We start from the raw sequence: 20,870 nt of genomic DNA, 5'->3' as shown, positions 1-20,870 counted from the left end.
AGATAGAGCAGTACCAACCATCATATCAAGCAAAAGTCCAAAATTTGAAAAAGGGAGTTGAGCAAGTTAACTTCGTAAACCACGGGACATGCGTGGGATTTTATCTTAAACTATCATCGATAGTTCGATACTAAATTATCGACATATATGTGGCTAATTTCATTTTGATTATTGGCTTGTGTAGGGACATATCACCCCCAATAACTTATAAAATTGGCCATCGTATCAATTAGTGCGCATTTGTTCTTGTTAGGTTAAACCCTAAGCTAGGAGGCCAATTAAAAGTAGGCACAAAACATATATAAATATCACTGTGCCTTTATGACGCTGAAAGGATACGAATGTCCTGGCGCAGATGAATCAAAACTTTGAAACGCCACCTTGCACCAGTAGTCTAGTACCGTAGTACGTACTTAAGCAATTGAATGATGGAATTGTCCAATTAGAATTCAGTGGATAGACCACCGAAGCCAACGCTAAAGCTTTTGCATATTCCTCCACTTTAATCTTTAATGTCCATTATATGCATTCCACAACTTTACCCACCAATTGCAATACATATATGAAACCGCATTTGCTTGTGACGTACACTCCACTACCATACCGGTTGACCATAAATAGGGTTCCTCTGTCAACGGAACCATCTCTCCGATTCTGATCTCAAACTAAGATGGCCGTGATTGTTTATATAGACAGCATATTGGTCCCTATTAGTCTCTTCCTTACGGTGGGTTACCATGCTTATCTCTGGCATAGCCTCAAGAACAAACCCTCTCATACTACCATTGGAATCAACATATTGAAGAGGAGAGCATGGTTTCTAGATATCAAAGGGGTAAGCTAAACTCAATCCGAAATACATATCATTGTTAGCTTGTAGATTTACTGCTGGTTATATAACATGGTACCATTGGTACAAGAAGGTAGTGGATTAAAAGATGTTTCAACGATTAAAAGATGCTCATTCAAAGAGTAAGATTGAGACTATGAGGAGCATTCTCGCAGTGTCATACATAATTTCAGCATATCTCCCTTTTACTTCACATTTTGTACAACAAGTCACTCTAATTGTGATATTCTACAAATAATATGTTTTACCCTTAACCTATAACACATTGAATGTGAAGCTCTTATGCCTTCTTAGAAATTTGTCTTGGGAAATTGCGTAGACACACCTCAACTGTCCTGTATCCGAGCCTTTTTGTGATTACTAGAGGTATCTATCGATCTCTGTGTAGACTCAACTGCACACTTGATCGGAGTGCTAACTTGATATACATTTAGTTCATTCATAGACAAGTTTTCAGCTTTTTTCTAGTAGTGGTCAATTTTTAGTACATATGAACTTTACGTGCAGGGTGATGAAGATAAGATGGGTATGTTGGCTGTCCAAAGCTTGAGAAACACTCTAATGGGAGCCACACTCACAGCTGTTATAACAATTCTTGTTGTAGTTTCATTAGCTGCTCTAATCAACAACGCCTATAGTGCAACACACATCTTCAGCAGTGTGATATTCGGGTCACAATCCCCTAGGATATTTGCTCTGAAGTATGGCTCAGCAGCACTGGCATTGTCAATTAGCTTCCTCTGCAGTTCCATGGCAATCGCATTCTTGATTGATGCGAATTTCCTGATTAATGCCTCCGGTGATCATGAGTTCTCGTCCTCGTCTGCAGAACACACACAAAGCATATTTGAGAAAGGGTTTGTTTTGGCTCTTATTAGCAACAGAATGTTGTGCATCACTTTTCCGGTGCTGTTATGGATGCTTGGGCCGATACCGGCTTGTTTGTCGTCGATGGCATTGGTTTGGGGGCTTTATGGGCTTGATTTTGTTGGAAAGTTAGCAAAAAGCAATAAGCAAAGTATCAGTTGAGGACAATAAGGCCAGCAAGTCGTTTGTCAATCGCAAATAATGAAATAATTGAGCAACAACTAGCTAGACAATAAGTTAGGTGTGTTCAGTTGCATCCGTTTTGTGAGCTATTTGTTCAAAGAATTGGGCTACCCTGCCCTCCTTAGTTTTTCTAGCCTGGCCGTGCAGGGAGTTGCTCTGCTTTGTAGTTTTTCTTTTCCTCTGTTGTTCCATTTCGTTTAATATATTCCTTTCGCCAAATAAAAAAAAAAAAAAATCTCAATTAGAACACCATCCCCCTCCTCTCCCCAACAAACACTTTCTTTTCCTTTTTTTTTTTTGGTAATACGTGAATTAGAAGGATTTTGTGAGAAAAATAAGAAAATCAATATTACATAATGATCGGTGATCAATAGTTGATATGTATATCCGAGTCTACGAAATCAATTGATATCCATGTGAAGAAAATTCTTGCGAGCTAGGTCTAATTAAGCACAGCCACGCGTAGTTGAGGTTAATTGGCATCCTCCCCCATATGGTTGTATAAAGCTTAATACTGATGGGGCATGGAAGAGTAGCTCTGTTAAGGCTGGTTATGGTGGAGTGTTTCGTGATTATAAAGGTCAGGTGGTTGGTGCTTTCTGTTCAAATTTAGAGATGCCGAGTTCGGTTGCCGCTGAAGTGATGGCTGTTATTCAAGCTATTGAATTGGCTTGGGTGAGGGAGTGGAAACATATTTGGTTGGAAGTGGATTCTGAGATTGTGCTTAACTTCATGCGCTCTCCATCTTTAGTACCTTGGCGGCTTAGCATAGAGTGGAGAAATTGCATACACCGTATCTCTCAAATGGAGTTTCACTCATCGCATATCTTTCGTGAAGGTAACCAAGTTGCGGATGTTTTGGCAAATCATGGTGTCGACCGCACAGGTTTGGTTTGGTGGGATCTACCGCCCCCATTTATTACTTATTTTTGTAGTCATGATTGGTTGGGTCTTCCTAATTTTCGTTTCTGTTAGTTGTTTGTCTGATTGGTTTGTAGAGACGATGTTGTTTCTCTTGTACTTCGTTTTTCGTATTCTGCTGGGTAAGGTTTATGTCCCCCCGAGTGGTTGTCTTCTTTTCTTTTTCTAATAAATTTCCTCGTTCATCGAGGTTTACCCAAAAAAAAAAAAAAAGCACAACTAAAATAGAATCGTATGTCATGTTCACGAAGAAAAGAAAGATATTCAACACTCCATTGAATGACACATAAATGAAACACTGTTGCAGACCAACATACAAGTGCATAGTAAAGTAATTTAATTACAAAATGACGATAAACTTACTCATAGACAACTTACTCATAGACCGATAGTAAGTATTTGATGGGGGAGGATTCAAAGCACCTACATGCAGTTGCAACAACATGAATGAATGATTGGATTACATTAAATACATTTTATATCCAGGGTTTGAGATCATCTTATAAGTGTTGAGTTATTTAAACTGTCGGTGCATAAAATAATTTCTAATATTTGACATTAATACTCGAGAATCGCTTGAGTTCTCTATTCCAAGTCTCATAAACTAAATATATGAAACTAATACGAAAATCACCTGCATCTAGGCCTCATAAAAAAAGCACGCAGATCAAGTGGGTTGATGGAGGCCCGCGGGCTCTGAGGGCCAAAACCTATGCCCGGCCTGTTAAAAGCCTTCAAAAACCCAGCCTGGCCCATAGGCCCGACCAGCCAAAAGTTCGCTAGGCCCGGCCAGTAAAAGCCCGCAAACAAAAAATATTATATAAATAACACATAAACTGTTGTGCAGAACACCTAACTTCGCTGAATTACTGGAAACTGCTCGGATGGAATTAAGAGTTGTACCCTATATGCACGGAAAGTCCCATGTTTCTAGTTTCTGAGGAATTTTACGGTTTGTGATTCTGACTTTTCTAGAAGGAGTTATGGCAATTTTAAGTGAAGGCAGTTCTGCTTCGATGGGATTCTGCAACATATTTTACAAGTTCATGTCTAAAACTGAACTTCGCTGAATTACTGGAAGCTGCTCGAATAGAATTAGGAGTTGTACCCTATATGTACGGAAAGCCCCATATGTCTAGTTTCTGAAAAAATTTACAGTTTGCGATTCTGACTTTTCTAGAAGGAGTTATGGCAATTTAAGTGAAGGCAGTTAAGCTTTGACAGGAATCTAGAAGGTCCAGCACATATATTTGGAAATCTTCAGTGTGCCACATCATCATTATATGTGTGTGTGTGTCTCTTTGTGTGAGTGTGAATTTGTTATAATTTGGCTTATGGTGAAATTAGACGTTCTCATACTTCTATATAGAATATGTGCATATATATTTTACATGTCATGACTACGGTTGACCGATTCGATCTGATTAGAAAATATGGTGAAATTAGCTAATTTTTTTACCACACTTATAATTTATTATAATAATCTCATCAAATGGTTAGTTTTTCCATTTTATTTGAATTGATAGAGGTTACCCTTTGAAGTGTATGATATATAAATATAAGTTTATAAGAGTAATTAAGTTTGACCTAGTTGATCGAATTCGAAACGATAACTAAATTGGCTGAAATTTTTACAACCACCATAAAACATTACAATCTCTCCATCGAGCTGTTGGTTTCTCCAAATTCATTTTACACTTCATGTTTGCTTTAGAATGAACCTCAACAATTTAAATGTAATGTATAAGTTATACAACTTTAGAAGGCAAATTGGTATAGGCTGGTCTTCGTAATTAAAATTGAAAATTTTATTTTATGTTCACTCACATCCATCTATGAAATATTTACAGACGTGATGTGAAAAAATAAGCACGTTTCACTGTCGTTGTGTCATCGGTCAACTAAGAAAACATACAAGTGACGACGGTTGACCAATTCGATCGGATTTGAAAGTATGGTGAAATTAGCTAAATTTTTTACCACACTTATAATTTGTTATAATAATCTCATCAACCGGTCGGTTTTTCCATTTTATTTGAATTTATAGAGGTTACCCTTTAGAGTGTATGATATAGAAATATAGGTTTATAAGAGTAACTAAGTTTGACCTAGTTGATTGAATTCGAAACGAGAACTAAATTGGCTAAAATCTTTACAACTACCATAAAACATTACAATCTCTCCATCGAGCGGTTGTTTTCTCCAAATTCATTTTCCACTTCAAGTTTGCTTTAGAATGAACCTCAACAATTTAAATGCAATGTATAAGTTATACAACTCTAGGAGGCAAATTGGTATAGACCAATGTATTTGTAATTAAAATTGAAATTTTTATCTTATGTCCACGCACATCCATCGATGAAATATTTACAAACGTGATGTAAAAAAATAAGCACGTTTCGCAGTCGGCCATCGGTCAACCAAGAAAACATACAAATGACTACGGTTGACCAATACGATCGAGTTGGAAACTATGGTGAAATTGACTAAATTTTTAACCACACGCATAATTTATTGTAATAATCACATCCAACGGTCGGTTTTCCCATTTTATTTGAATTGATAGAGGTTGCTCTTTGAAATATATGATATATAAATATAGATTTTATAAAAAAATTAGTGTCTTTAAATATTTATTATAAATAAAGCCTATAAGGCCTGTTCTAAAAAAGCCCGCAAGGCCCGGCACGAAAAAGCCTGCAAGGCCCGCTTTATATAGACGGGCTTGGATCATTCGATTTACAATTGAACCCTGCTCGGCCCGGCCCGCCATTATTTAAAAATATAATAAGGCCCGGCCCGGCCCGGCCCGTTGACGAGGCTGCATCCCGCCATATTAAAAATGTCCTAATACCTAAAATGGACCCAAAATCTTCAAGCCCAAACATTTGTGGGTCATAGCCCAAACCTAAGCAAGCTCGCGGTTCAAAACTCCACACTCTAGCAGACACTAAGGAATAAACCCTAGACCCTTAACAACCAAAGACAATGCAAAAAAAAAAAAAAAACCAAACACGGGAAACACAGAAAAATGCTGCGCACATCATGCAATCAACCTAGACACCATTTTGCATAATAAAAGGATTGCAAAAGAAAAAGATTCAATTCAAGGAAATGAAAAAGACACGTGCCCTTATTCGTGATTGAACCATTCAATCATCAACAGACTTGGGAGTCTGGTCATCCTAGCTAAACAAGGTTGTTGTACCTACGTCTGATACATCCAACACTACCAAATTACTGGACGACTCCACCAGTCACTTTCACACAAGCAGATACCATCAAAACGACAAACCCAAAATTTAAGAGAAAGCCACGGACCCTAACCGTCCCCTAGCTTTTACGAAGGATGCATGGAACTTGGACTACTGGATTTCCCAACAGTTTTGTCCAGAAGCAATAAGGCAATGGGTCCTGTCATCCTTCCCTGGTCTACCTTAATTACTAGTCACTGGCACGAGCGTTTGACAAGGACGATTAGGATTAAATATGTCAGTATGATCTCGTCTCTGTTCAGTGTTCCCTTTAAATTGGCCCATTCGCATTCAAACCAGTGGGAACAACTTTCCCGTCCCTCTCTTAAATTTCTGGGTCTATGATTGCTGCTTTGATGTTGAGAGGTCGGTTCCACACATTGCAGACCATTATGTATATGTCGTACCATTCATATTCTAGAATCTACCTTTTATGCAAGTCCTTTTCAATAATTCGATCTCAGAGTTAAAATTTTCAATAATTTACCTCCTTGTGCATTTGTAAGTCTTTTCCTCTAGCATTATTGTTTTCTCTTTGTAACTCCTTGATTGGACTCTCTTCCTTGATTGTTTGTTCCATGATCGAGATAATCCTTTAAGTATAATTTTATGCTACAAAATATGATGTCGAGGCCCTTTACCAATGTATATTTAGGGTTTACATTGGAGGAGAAAGTTTTATCCAAGTTGAAGATTATTACAGTTCATATAGGTAAAAAGAGATTTTTTTCTTTCATTCTTTTGTGTCTTTATTGGTAATTTATCATGAGTTGACAAAATCAATTATTACTTGAAAAAAAAAAAGGTTCAAATGCCAATTTTGGAGGTATGGATAGAAGAGATATTTATATTAACAATAAAGAAACATTGTTGGAATTAAGAAATATATGTAGTTTTTTTTTTTGTTTCCAAGTCTACCGTAGATGGATATCATGAATTTGATTCTCAATAATTTAGCATGCATGGAATCGAACCTTCTTATCAACCTAGTTTCAAAAATGTATTAACTGTCCAAATGATATGGACAAACAAGAGCAAGTGAAAACCATTGAAAAATTCCTCAAGAATTCTTGTGATGTATTGTTTTGTTTCACTCCAATTTCATCGATCATCAGTAGTTCACAAATCTCAACAATTGGCATATGAATATTGTCTTGGTCAAGTCCTCAATGACAAGCAATTCCCCATTGGCATTTGAGTATGTTCAACCCAACAAGTGAAAAGCAATTAAAACATTCTTTAGGTGCCATTGTATTAACTTCACTAGTAATTTACCGAAACTCTCACATTGAGCCATTGAGGAATTGATGCTGAGTCTTCTAGTATAATATGCCATTATTTGGGTCTCGTTTTTTTTTTTTTCACTAGTAATTTACCGAAACTCTCACATTGAGCCATTGAGGAATTGATGCTGAGTCTTCTAGTATAATATGCCATTATTTGGGTCTCGTTTTTTTTTTTTTCAACTGCAGCAATGCAATAGGTAGTCTCTTACCGAATATTTATCTCAATTTATTTCAGACAAGTCCAGGAATTCAAGCATGCTGAGGACACTGAAACTATGTCTGAAACCCGTCGTTTACCACTTCCGATTAGGGCGTTAAGCAAGGTGCCTCACTCATTGATCCAATTTAATTTTTTTTTTTGGTGTTAATTCGGATTTCGAGTGTGTGAGACTGAATTGGGTTTTGATCAGATGGGCATGCTCCAAGGTGGCAAGATGTGCAGCCTCATGATTCTCAAGTTCAAGATGCTGCAAACCGTGTTGTGAAGAGCCTTCAGCAAAATTCCAATTCATTGTTCCCTTATACGCTTCAGGAGACTGTCCATGCTAAGGCAGAGGTCAGTAGTGATCTCCTTCAATTTGTGATTGTAAGGGAGTTGGGTTTCTGGTGTTCTTTTTGGGGTTCCATTTGGGTTTATTACTTTATAAAGATTTGTGCTTCGGTGTTATTTATGATGAACTATGAGGGGTTTATTGTGTTTGAGTGAGAAATTATGTTTTCTGAGGGACTTTGCAAAATTGCAAGTGTGTTGTTATAATTGGAAATGGTATCAATTGATTTAAAGTTGAGTGTTATCTTCTTGATGGGAAGTGTTTAATTGATTGCGAGCTAGTGATTTATGGCATTGTTTCAAGCATTGCTAAGTAGTTAGTGGGACTGTCATTGGTGGAAATTGGTAGCTTTTGTGCTCCCATCTATGTAAAGATTGAGAGAAATCATGCAAACAGTTTAATTTTTTTCATTAATTTGGAGTAGATTCTGGTATCAAACATGTAGTAGACGATCTGATCATGACCAGGATTTTCCGAGATAGGATGCTCAAGGATGCAGATGGTGTCATTAGTGATCATCTGGGCAACCACATTCATTTGACAAATTGCATTCACTTGAAGAACCATATGCACAAGCACAGCCACATATTGGCCAATAGGTCACTTATGAGGGACTTGGTTGTACTTTAGAGGTCTCGATCTCTCAGGGACCCTTATGAGGGGAAAAATGTGATGTTTTAATTCTGTTGTTACTTGTTATTGTTTCGTTGTATTGGTATTAGCAGGTTTTGTGAATGTAATTCAATGTGTTTGAATTGAAAGAATGTATTTTACTATTTTTGGATTGCAATAATGTGATTTTAGCTACATTCTGAGTTTTTGAAGGCAAAACATGTAAATTGTCCAATTTACCCTTTCATGTGGGCCCACGGTAGCAGTTTGTTAGTGCCAGCTCAGCACTTAACGTCCAACTTGGATGTCTGATAAAATTTTGGGCACGATTGATCGAAATTGAGACCTCAGGAGTGTTACTGATGAAATTGAAAGGGGAATAACTGACATGATGTCGCGGTCAAACATCAGGGTAGTAAATTGAAATTTTTCCTTTTTTCTTTGACGTGTTAATTGTGTTGGTAAAAAACACCTTTTTTTTTTTGTAAACCCTAGTTTCCGTCCTAAGAACAAACTATTTAGTTTACATGAATTTTCATTTTTGATTTTACTTTTCTCATCGATTATGACGGACTGAACTTCAAACTTTTGAAATTTATTTAACCGTTGCCCAAATTTTTTTCAGACTTGTTTGGTCATGGCGTCTGTTTCCATAGTGGATGGATTTCACTTCAAGAAGTGAAAGACCATTTCTCACTTCTTCTTGTCAGCAATACGTATGGTCTTTTCAATTAATGTTCTAGGCAACCCATCTAGGTGTCATGAATGTGGTTTGTTTCTTGGTGTCATGTTTAAGCTGTTAGTAAGTCGTACATTCACTCTCAATCGTACTTGTAGCCAATGTACTATCGATGATCGATATTAATAAATTTAGCATCTTCTAACACAAAAAAAAGATAGTCGATAGTGATAGAATGTCAATCAAATAATATCGATCACGTATTTAAAAAATATAGAGAGTTGAGTACCGTTGAAAGAATTAAAGAGAACGAAAAAAAATTAAAAACAGTTGAAAGAATTTCAAACATTTTTATTTTATAAATAATTTCATACATTTAAGACAACGTTGAAATTGAAACAATGGATATGGCACTACCCATGCATTGTCTCATTACTTGGATCAAGTTATCTGTTATTGTATCTTTCTTGTAAACGGATCGAATGGAATCCTATGAAGCCAGCTTTATTGAGTTCATAATTCCCTTAATTCGAGATCCCTAATTAATTAACTTGAACCAATGCAATATCGACCTGTGCTCTCTGTCGCATAGGCCATAGCGAATACAATTTCACTGATTATAGGAGCGGGAGTTTCTACCAAACTCCAGTGAATTCCATATTCTAATTTTGTTCGGTACATATTCGAATCATAGACTGATTTTTTTTTTCTTTTTACCGAATTTAAACGACGTTATTTCATCCTAATAAGGAAAGTAATGGCAACTTGGATTGAACATGAACATTTCTAAATCTGGCCAACTTGCTTTTATTTAATTAATTAATTCATGTTCAAGTAGGGTAAAACTATTGTATGTTAATATTTCTCATACATCAACTATTTTTACCCCTCTAAAGACTCATGTTATCACTTTGAGGACTAATATTACTATTTTCATGACTCATATAGTAAACTAAGAAAATTTACCACTTTAAGGACTCATGTTACCACTTTGAGGACTAATATTACTATTTTGAGGACTCATGTGGTAACTAAAAAAATTTACCACTTTAAAGACTCATGTTACTACTTTGAGGAGGACTCATTTAAAGGCAATTATATGCATGTCATACGTTAACACATTGTAGAATTTTTCGTTCAGATAAGGCACCTTGAACTTTTTTTTTGTCCACTACAAGGAATCAATCATACGTTTGGTTCAATGAATTAATCAAAATCAGTTGTTTTGACATGTTTTTAACTTACACAAAGTGTATAAGACGTCCATTACAGGCCAAAGGAAAAAAACTTCTATATAACATTTTGAGTATAGAATTGATCATGAGTATCTGTAAAGCTGCAAGCATATTAAAACGTCGCAACACGTTGATATATAGGTATATAACACATGCGAATATATGCGATACAAAAGAAGTCTTCGATGCCTAATTCTTACTCGGTGTAATGAGTTTGAGGAATCAGACTTCAAGTTGCATTTGTTTAAAGATTATCCGAATGAAACGGGATTACTATTAAGAGTGACGTGCTAAATCATGTTACTTTGTCGATATCGATGTCATCAAACTTGCAACTGGTTTATATAAAAAGGAACACATTACAATTATAGAAATAGGGATCAAATAGGACTTGATAGAGTATGCTCGTATTAATTAAGTGCTAGGTACAATTTGCACCCTAAGCTGTTATAAAAATATTCAAATTTTTTTTTATAAGAAAAAATTTCAAAAAGACATTTTTTGCCCAACTCAAATGCAGAATTTAACAGTAGTTATTAATTTTTCGGACAATTCTTAGGTTAAACCCTTGGTTGAATGAGTATATTCACAATCTCTTGCGATTAATGCATAATAACTTTATAATTTTCTAATCCAATAACCATTCATGTTGTATAACGTAATACAAAAATTAGCTCTGTAAAAAATCAATCAAATTGAAAACCTTTTAGTTATTCATTTATATGAAATACAAGGACGGTTCATCGTAATAGTAGTAAGTATTGTTAGATCATCCATTTTTTTTTATTCAATTAGATAATTAAAAGATTTCTGATTTGATTATTTTCTACAGAGATAATATTTAAAGACTAATTTAAGATACGTACCGTTGGATTATAAATTTATTAAGTAAAAGTATGTTAATCGACAGTGGGGTGAATACGCTCGTTCACCCTATGGGTGAACCTAAGAATTATTTTGTTTTTTTTATTAGGATACCTTTTGAAATTCGAGTAAAATGTAATTGCTTGTTACTTTTTGGATACCTTTAAGACTTTTTGAACAATGTACTCCAATATAAGAACATCATACTCTATGGTCTAAAACTCTTAGCTTGAAATTGATGACTACTGTTAGTGTTAGATGCATCTTGCGTTGTCCCAAACAAAGGCGTACAAGCACATGAAACAGATGTGATCAAGTTGTAGTTTAGAAAATCTGTGTTTCAGAGCCACAAAAATATAGAGAGAGAAAGGTACTACAGGAACTCGAGAGGTGCATCCTAATGTTCTAAACATTAGAGCTACCTACACGGTCGGATAAACAATAGTTGATGTTAAAGCAGCAAAGAAGATGCTCCTACAAAAACCAAGGCCAGTTCATGTGTCTGAGGCTTGAAAATGAAATTAAAATAATTTTCCTTTCCCACTCTTAATTAGTAATTGCAATGCTGGAACACCCTAAATGTATTATCACATCGAAAGGATCAGAATTGAAAGCCTTCATCCCTTTTGTGTTCGTCTCTATAGGATATATTAATTAGTTAATTTGCATTATGCGAACCAAAGTCAGACTTTAGAATATTCATTTTCATTTTATGGATGTCAACTGGCATTTGGTCTAGTAGTAAGATACTTAATTTCACCAAAATGTTGTCAAAAGTCACAAGTTCAATTCCCCTCCTCCATTGATAAGAAAGAAGAAGAAAACTATATAAGCTGGAAAAGATCTAATTTTTCATTCTATGTTGTTGAAAATTGGACAAATGAATTATAATTCCCCAACAACTGATTCTATCCTCTATGATTTTTTTTTGGAAAAAGAAAAACTAGACATCATCCAAGTAGACGAGAAAAGTTTCACTCTAAGCTAGAAGCCCTTACTCAACAAGAAAAAATAATTCGTCGCTTCTATTTCTGGATGATCCGTCAAGTGTATACAAAATATTTTACACTGAGAAAGCCACTAATTTAACTTCAACAGAAACTGAAAATGTGACTTTTCCTAAAGACAAATTACAAAAAAAATTCATATGGAAAATCTACTTCATCATCGAAGTATCCCACCATTATCCTAGAAAACACATCCTCGTGATCATATGCGATAGTCGATGCGGACGACTCAAACACTCCTAGACCAGGCGACATGAGATAGTCACACGACGACAATTGTTGGTTGTGGTGAATCACATGATCATGATCATTAATTGGTGTGATCATCTCTTCTTCCTTGACGCTCTCTTTTTTGATCGATGTGAAGGATGAGAAAAAGGGATGTTCTTGTTTGCGGGTGAAGTCGTTGTTGGTGTTGTCGAATCTGATCATATTCTTGGAAGAGTCTTGAGAACTTGAAGAATCTAAGATGAGCTCAGGAGCTCTGAGATAGTCAGTGCATGTGTGATTGCCATAGTATGTGGTCCGAAAGAGTTGGGGTTCATCTTTAATCCTCTGCACATGTTTGGTTGCTTTGCAGCCTTGATCAAACTTATGAGTGCACCTGAAGTAGTTCCTGCATATAGAGTAAAACTTTATTAGCTTTAGTTTTGAGTAAATGATACATTTAATCTGTGATTACAAATAATATATATATATATATATATATATATATATATATATATTGCAGTAGCATTTTCGTATGTATACCTTGGATGTCTGGTATTCAGGATCATCTTTTGTCCGTACTTCCTCCATGCATGGCCATCGTCCACTAAATCCAGAGTGTCTTTGGTCCATGAATGTGAAGTTTTTCTGCTAGTTAACAATTAATATTTAGTTATAATTAAGAGTAGAATTGTACTTTATAACATAAAGCTAAAATGGAGAGAAGCAAGAGACCTTTATGTGACCCAATAAAAGAATTATGCAAGTATATTCTGTTTTTCAATTGTAATAATCTAGCTAACAAAGCAGGTAGATGTTGTCACTCTATTTCTTAATTTTTGTCTTAATAAATGTTACGTTGAACTGTCAACAGCTATTAAGACATACGACAAACGTTACATAAATTAAGAGCCAACAACCATTTAAATAAATTAAATGACAATAAAAACTAACTAGTAAAAATTGTTGAACTATGTTTAATTATACGCCTTAGAATCGAACAATCAATCAAGTTACACAAAAAAGTTAATTTCTTTTTGGGTCCGAAAAAAATAATCACTAATAATATGTATGAGCAACATAATTAATTAACTAGTATTTGATTTGTTACTAATTACCTTCTCTTGTATGAACCTCTGCGATCCTTGAACGTTTCGGTACTCTTGTAACTCTCTTCATTCGAATCCTCGGACTTACCAGCATCATCAAGAGCATCCCAAGACAATGAATCGGTACCAGCAGCAGCAGAACCAGAAGCTGTAACAGTACTAGTAGGACTATTGGCTTGAATCTGAGAGATGAGCTCCTCTTTAGCCTCTTCACTCCCATTCAAGATACGAAGGGTGTTTGTGAACGACCCCAAGATCTTCGTAACAAGACCCTCCGCCGATCTGACGTCACCACTAAGACACCTCTGAAGCTGATTCACCATCTCCCGGCCTTGAACCAACTCCTCCACGACCCTCTGCCGGTTCGACGACACACTCTCCGGCCAAGTCCACTCCATCTTCGATAAGCTTCCGAGTGTTCAATGTCTTTATGTAGAAAATTAAGTGTCGTACGGTATATGAGTCTCTCTTTGTGTGGTTTAGATTAATGGGGTCAAGAGTCCCTGATGCCCTTTTTATATGGGCACCAAACAGGTCATGGAATTGCAGGGCAAGGAAGACGACTAGAAGCTACAGGGGAAGATTCATCTTAACCCCACAATCTGGCGCGGTTGTATCACACCAAGGGCTAGATGAGCCTCCACGTCGGACTACATCCTACGGCAAGGAGAGATGACGTCGTGCCGATTATGCCGATTATGTCACCGCCCCGTCGTCACCCCACTAGGTGCAACCTGGCTTGTCTCCCCCTGTAAATAATATGGTTTATTCTAATTAGAGCTAATAATTAAAATCTAATTGTTTTTTTAAATCTCAAGTTGTTGGGTAATCAAAACCATCCTAACATTAACTTTTATTAAACTATAATCTTATCGCAATCTGAATCAGACAAATCATAATGCTTGGTGCCCCAAGTTGACAATAATAACCTAATAAATTATGTGTCCCAAGTAGAGTGTGTGATGTGATTAGAGGCAATTGGGTAATTTGGCATTCAATAAGACGACAAACTGTTGGTAGTTGCATTTGTAAGGTCCCTGTTCCACGGAATTATCATTCAACTCTCAACGTGTGGATAACCATCCATCTGGGGATATTATGCTTACAATAGAGACTATAATCTCCCACGAAGTAGACCGGTTTAAGGTAGATTCAGATTGCGATTCAAACTTTATTCCCTCGTAAGAACTTTTTACCACATTGATCTTTTTTTTGTTTTAAATCAAAATCTGCAATAATTTTTCATTTGTTCCATTTTGAACCTATTTGGTTTCTAATTAATGATATATTCACCCAATGCATTAAGTGAAAAAGTTAGACAGATGTGGAATCAAACTCAAGAAAGAAGAAGTAGCTCTAGGAGTAGAAAGATTCGAGGTGTGATCGATTGTGACCACTATACCAAATGAACATAAAGCCAGGGCGAAGTGATAAATTTTGTAAAAGTGTTATTGAGAGTTTGAGACAGAATGGACATGCATGGCCGTTCACATCAACAAGGCTGGCGCGTCATTGGATTGGATAGTGCTCGGCTGCTCGCAAGTCACAGCAAAGTTGTGTAACTCAGTGTTTTTCTAAGAGCAAGTTCACCTATTGGATCACCTACTATTCACTGTTTTTTAGTGTATATTTTCATTTTTTGGGTCACGAAATACACTGTGCTCGTGACCCAGGGCACGAAAGACACTGTGCTCGTGACCCAGAGGGTGAAATTAACACTAAAAAACAGTGAATAGTGGGCGATCTGATGACCCAATTGGTGAACTTGCTCAGTATTGAATAGTTGGTGACCTGGTGACCCAACGAACTCCTTTTTCAACCCAATGTGTATGAAGACCTTAAATACAAATAAAAGTATAAGCTTCCGCAAATCTGATCCATTAGATAGTATGCGAAGAAAATTCTAAAATTGAGGTGTGAAGTAAATTTTTGAGAACATCTGTAAATTTTATCAAAATAAATATTTATCTACGTGCCAGGTAATATGTTAATTTGGACCGAAGTCACCGAACCTCATCAAAGTAAGTTATTGGCAGTATGTGCTTGTGTATATGTTTGATATTTTATCTTCTCCTTTTTTGTCATTTTTGGTGGTTCTTCATCTTAGTTGTTTTGTTTATACCTGTTCAGCAGGGCAGCGGGGATTCTGGGATGAATTCCTAATACAAGTTTAACTTATTCTTTTCATATATCAAGATCTAGTTTGGTTAATTAAGTTTCTTTTCATGAACCGATCTCGTGAAACTCCTGGTAGTAAATTAGTTTAACAGGATCTGCAGCAACCTCGAGTGCTTGCAGCTTACAAATATATGATTATAATAACCAGTCCTGGCTTTAGGGGTAACATCTATCTCAATCGAGTTTAGAAAAGGAGTATCTCTTTATAGTTAATGAAGTACTTAATTAACAGGCTCTGTTGATAGAAGGAATAAAAAATCAGATATAAAATTGCTACAACTCTATCCCCCAACTGCATCTTCATGCATGTGATTTATCCATTGCTATGTTTGAGATCAAGCCGATGGAATCACGCGCCTTGTCGATCCAGATCATGCAAGTCCTCTTTACCATTCCCTCCCATTCTGGGCATGGGTGTCCAGAGCAGATTATCATCGTCAAGGCTAAACCCTAATTGTAAAACAGATTTGTTTTAGACATAACGGCAATATAAGCACTAAAAAATCCAATCAATTGCAACTAGGAACAATAATGATGATTAGTTTCTTGCTCAGTTGTTAAGTATAATAACTGCATTCGTTTGGATTTGATTGGAGCTGGGAGGAATATGCACACGCCGTAATCATCCAATCTCCCAATCGAGGGTTTCAGAGTCAGCATGACCAAACAAGAAGACGTTCACACTCTGATGCCGGCTAGCGGCTTGCTTCATGACCTAAGAGGGCTAGTGGAGCGGTCAACACATGTGTTAGTTTAGGAGATTAATTAATCATTAATCTTGTTTTCTTAGAGCAAATTAATTACTATTATTTCATTAATGTAGTTAAGAGGAGCTGTACAGCACGTACTAACATAGAAGGTCAACACTAGTTTCCATAATATTTATGTTAGGGGTTAGCTAGGGACGGTAAACTAATTAACGTGTTTTGCAGCTTGCGTTCTTGAGGGGAAAGAAAAGAAAAATGGAAGTACACTTTTCTTGCTTTTACACACCATGGACTCATGGAGTGTGACCGCGTGGGACTGCTGGGAGGAGGATTAACGTTAAAGTCATCGATTGCACCGACCTCATAGTGTAGGATCTACTGATCAATAGTTTCATTCACATAGTGCAGAATCCACCGATGGATCATAGCTCATAAATGTAATTATTCAAGTTACGTGATAAGAGATCGAGATTGACACACACTTTTATAAATAATTTCAATAAAATTTTAGTTAGACCACTAATATTGATAGTTAGTGATTCTACTAACAATTTGAATTCTTACTTTCTTTTAAATACAACACTGGCTTGACAAATTTAGTTATCAGGAAGTAAAGCTTTCAAAACTTTAATTCGATTTATATGCCAAGGGAAATGGGAAAATAAGATTGTTAATCTTAATTGTATAATACTACTGTTCTAGCCTTGAGGATTAAGATTGAAAAAATATATATATATATATATATATCACATCAATAAAATAGATATAAAAAGTAAACTTGAAAATTACCACTTTCCGGGTGAAGAAAAGGAAATGAAAACAGATCGACTGAATTGAAGTCAATTATTCTATTCTACCTTGAATTCATCTTGTAGTAAGAGTTAACTCTAGCTAACAAGTAACAACCTCCACAATGATAAGATAATAAGACAGAGCATTAATTCATTCTTAGAGTCTTATAGGTCGAGTATAATCTTAGCAAGTTTCATGATCCTTATAAATTATTGACAATCGAAGCAAATCAACAGATGCGATTTTGTCACGTACGGACTAGAAAATTGGACTACTTACGGATCGAGTTGTGATCCACGTTTGTCGTAGAAAATTTGGATCACCTTGACATAGATGTTCACACAAGAAGATTTTGGTCACTCGCAAAAGGATGTACCAAAAGTCAAAAATGATTGCAGGATTATCTAAACCCAGTTCTAGATCAACAAAATTACAAGAAATTTTGAATAGTTTAATCATGTCAACAAGACCTAACGAGTAGTTTTGGCCGAACGATGCAATGGAAGAGGATATAATGGTTTAGTCAAGGCACGAGATGATCCGATGCCGTGTCTGCCAGTTTAGTGAGGAATTTTATATACCTGAGCTTTAGGCTTTAGTAGTTGTTGTAGGTCCTTTGGACTTGGGATAGATTATTATTCATTTATTCTTTTCGAGCAACTCCATCAACGTATTTGGAGATGAAGTTGAAATGATAAGGACAGCAGAACAAACCCTACTCCTTCGATCCTTAATCTGATTCATCTTAAGTAAGACTTAGCAGATGATTTGCTACATCTGTTTGGCTCCAAAACCAGGTGTTGATTTCAAGTGGTCAGTACGTTTCTTCCTGCTTCGCCTAGTTTAACTGTGCTAGGTTTCTGATTTCGAATTGTGGTTTATGGTTTTTTTTTTTTGCGTCGAAGTGAGTATCCTTTATTAGGGTTTCGATTTCAATCTCTGCAATTCGTTTTTCGTTTCGGATTAGCTGTTTGTGTGGTTTTCCTTAATAGAATTTCTGATAGAGTAATTGTTGCGATTGATTGGAAGTGGTACCATACTTGTACATATCCGTTGCATATATGGATCGTGGTGAATGGTGTGTAACTGAATTGGAACTATAGACTAGAAAGTAAGGCCGCAGACTCGCAGTGTTCTTCTACCAGTTGTTTTCTTGAAGATTTGATTACTAATCAGTTTAAAATTTGGTGTTTTTGTCGAATTGATGGTATCATAATCACGAAGTTGAATATGTGAGAGACTTAGGATTTGAATACTGTTTTCAGAAATGATAATGCTATTTAATGATTCTTCTTATTTTGGGATGTGTATTCTAGGGTTGTATGGTTGCAAACTGTCACTTTTGAGTGCGCGAGCGTGCCAGCACCTTGGGATGCAGTCGTCAGGGTGTCCCTTGACCTGACTTCTTAATCAAACGATGTGGACGAGGAGAGCACCAACCTCGTCACAAGGTTCTTTTGTATGCCTTTTGGAAAAAGGACTTCTTGCCTTACTAGTAAGGACTTGTGTTGTGATCTCTTGCGTTCACCGAATCGATACTTAATGTTGTAGGTTAAGCAGAACAATCACTGGGAAGTTGGGAGAAAGCACAAGGTTTGCTAAAGAGTGACTTTAGCTTCGCTGGGTTACGAGGGCGTTATCCTTGCTTCGCTGGTTTGCAACTAGGTTGCAAGTAGGTTTGCTCCGGAGAGGCTTTGATAATCGCTGAGATTGATTGATTGAAGAGTTGTCCCTTGATTAGTCCTTGAAACCTGATATTTATACCCTAGGGTTTCAACTGTTCCTTGCCATAGAAAGATTATTGATTGAAGTTTCCTATTCAATCTCCGCTACCTGATTCCAATAAGGACTCGTTTTCCTCATGGATCTTGGAATGGGTGAAGCTATAACCCAAACTCAAGTAGACTTAATTTTGGGCCGCAGGTATCGGCCCGCTATGCTAAATGACCTAAATCCCCTAAAGGGATTTTGCCAAAATTACTTTTGGGCTCAAACAACATCATTCTTGACGAAAGGAAAAAGAAAAGTTTAGATGACTCAGTACTATTGTTTAAAAAATGGATCACAAATTATCAACCAAAAGATCTACCTTTAGGGTAGAATATGCAATTGACATACCAAAAAAAAAAAAACGGAATAGTCTTTAAGCCAAACAAGACCTAACATGGAGTTGCCTAGGGACTAGGAACTCGATCGATTATATATACTAGTCTTGGACTCACGTATACACGCAGATAAATAACTGAAGAAAAAAAAAATCACTTAAAGATCAAACCGATGACCATTTAGTTTAGTGTCATAAATCTTTATTTTATAACTGAGAAGTATTTAGTTTGACACTCATAGGTGTCAAAAACGTTGATTTTGATTCTTTTGCAAATACTTTTATTCACTAAAGGGCAATTCAGTTATTTTAAAATTTGTTGAAGGTTGGGTACTTTCTTCTAGACTTAGCAAAACACAATATTGTGTCATATTCAGTTCGTTTGGTATATTAATTTTTTGTGAAATACGATAGCAAAATCGTTAAGGTAACGTATGGAGGATGTTAAAACCAAAACCGAATAATTAAATTTCGTATTAACCGTTAAAACCTATTAAGACCCGCTAAGAAAATAACTAAATATTTACTTACACCATCTTATAAACTCTGAGTAACATAAGAAGCACACATAAATCTTATACAATCGAGGTACATTTTTCTTTTTGAAAGTTGAGAGTTGAGGTTGATATCTTGAAAATTAAGAAATGAGTTACGATGAATTAGAGATGCATTAGGATTTTTAATTCATATTAGACAAAAAGACTGAAAATTTATAAGAATACCCTTATGTTAATGGTTCAATCTTATCGTGTTAACTAGTTAACACTAAACCAAACCATTAAAATTCGTGTTCTTATTGTGGTGACCCTATATGAAACCAAACTAAAAAACCTCAAACCAAATCCTTATAATTTCATTCGTATTCCTGTCATGTTATCGTATCACATGCAATTTTTGCCCGATCTATTTTACTTCATAGTATAAATTGATAAATACATAGTCATATCTTGTGTACCTCTTTTCTCCTAAAACAGTTTTATTCTGTACCGCTCAAAAACACAATGATACGCTCCAAGAGCATGCTCAGCTGCAGAAAAATCTCTTGTTTATGTATGATCCATTCTTGGATTTGATTCAATGCCAAGTATAACTTGGTAGCTAGCTAGATCATCTGCACCACCTATTACCAAATTAAAGAAAGGAATTCCTTTGTATTAGTCACAGAACTATCGATTAAAAATATGATACATTTGTGTCTTTGATCTATATTATGCATGTTAGTAAAGTACCCAAAAAATATGTATCTGCTCAAGTAAATCCAGAATATGTGTCTGGCCTAAACTCTAGGTTACTAGACCTAGTAGTAAAATGATTTTAATTAGAGATAATCTCGGAGAATCTTAGAGATATCCATTCAATGTATGATTACATTTCCTTGTACAATTCAAATTTTATGCATTGTAATCCTCTATAATTATCAATGAAAGTACACAACAATTCTCTCCCAATTCAGTTTCCTTAAAC

General features: G+C 35.9%; 2 protein-coding genes across 3 annotated transcripts; one reads left to right on the top strand and one right to left on the bottom strand.

Annotated features, from left to right (window-relative positions):
* Positions 1 to 548: 548 nt before the first annotated feature.
* Positions 549 to 2,942, top strand: LOC112193182. The gene is made up of 2 exons (XM_024333255.2): positions 549 to 835; positions 1,358 to 2,942. Exons 1-2 carry the CDS (start codon positions 671 to 673, stop codon positions 1,877 to 1,879), a joined length of 687 nt encoding a protein of 228 aa, XP_024189023.1. The 5' UTR covers positions 549 to 670; the 3' UTR covers positions 1,880 to 2,942.
* A 9,222-nt stretch (positions 2,943 to 12,164) lies between these two features.
* On the bottom strand, positions 12,165 to 14,129 carry LOC112192809 (probable WRKY transcription factor 70). Of its 2 annotated transcripts, XM_024332687.2 has the most exons (3): positions 13,635 to 14,128; positions 13,060 to 13,164; positions 12,301 to 12,925 (listed from the first exon to the last, which is right to left on the bottom strand). In XM_024332687.2, the coding sequence occupies exons 1-3, from the start codon at positions 14,021 to 14,023 to the stop codon at positions 12,433 to 12,435; spliced, it is 987 nt and encodes a 328-aa protein (XP_024188455.1). In that variant the 5' UTR covers positions 14,024 to 14,128; the 3' UTR covers positions 12,301 to 12,432. The 2 variants fall into 2 exon arrangements, with proteins under 2 accessions (XP_024188456.1, XP_024188455.1); XM_024332688.2 differs by lacking the exon at positions 13,060 to 13,164 and having other exon boundaries at positions 12,165 to 12,925; positions 13,635 to 14,129.
* Between the last annotated feature and the right edge of the window lie 6,741 nt (positions 14,130 to 20,870).

Source organism: Rosa chinensis, chromosome 3 (genome assembly GCF_002994745.2).
Source record: "Rosa chinensis cultivar Old Blush chromosome 3, RchiOBHm-V2, whole genome shotgun sequence".
In the NCBI taxonomy this organism is placed as follows: domain Eukaryota; kingdom Viridiplantae; phylum Streptophyta; class Magnoliopsida; order Rosales; family Rosaceae; genus Rosa; species Rosa chinensis.
The sequence above is the reverse complement of the archived record's forward strand: the minus strand, read 5'-3'. Positions and strand labels throughout refer to the sequence as shown.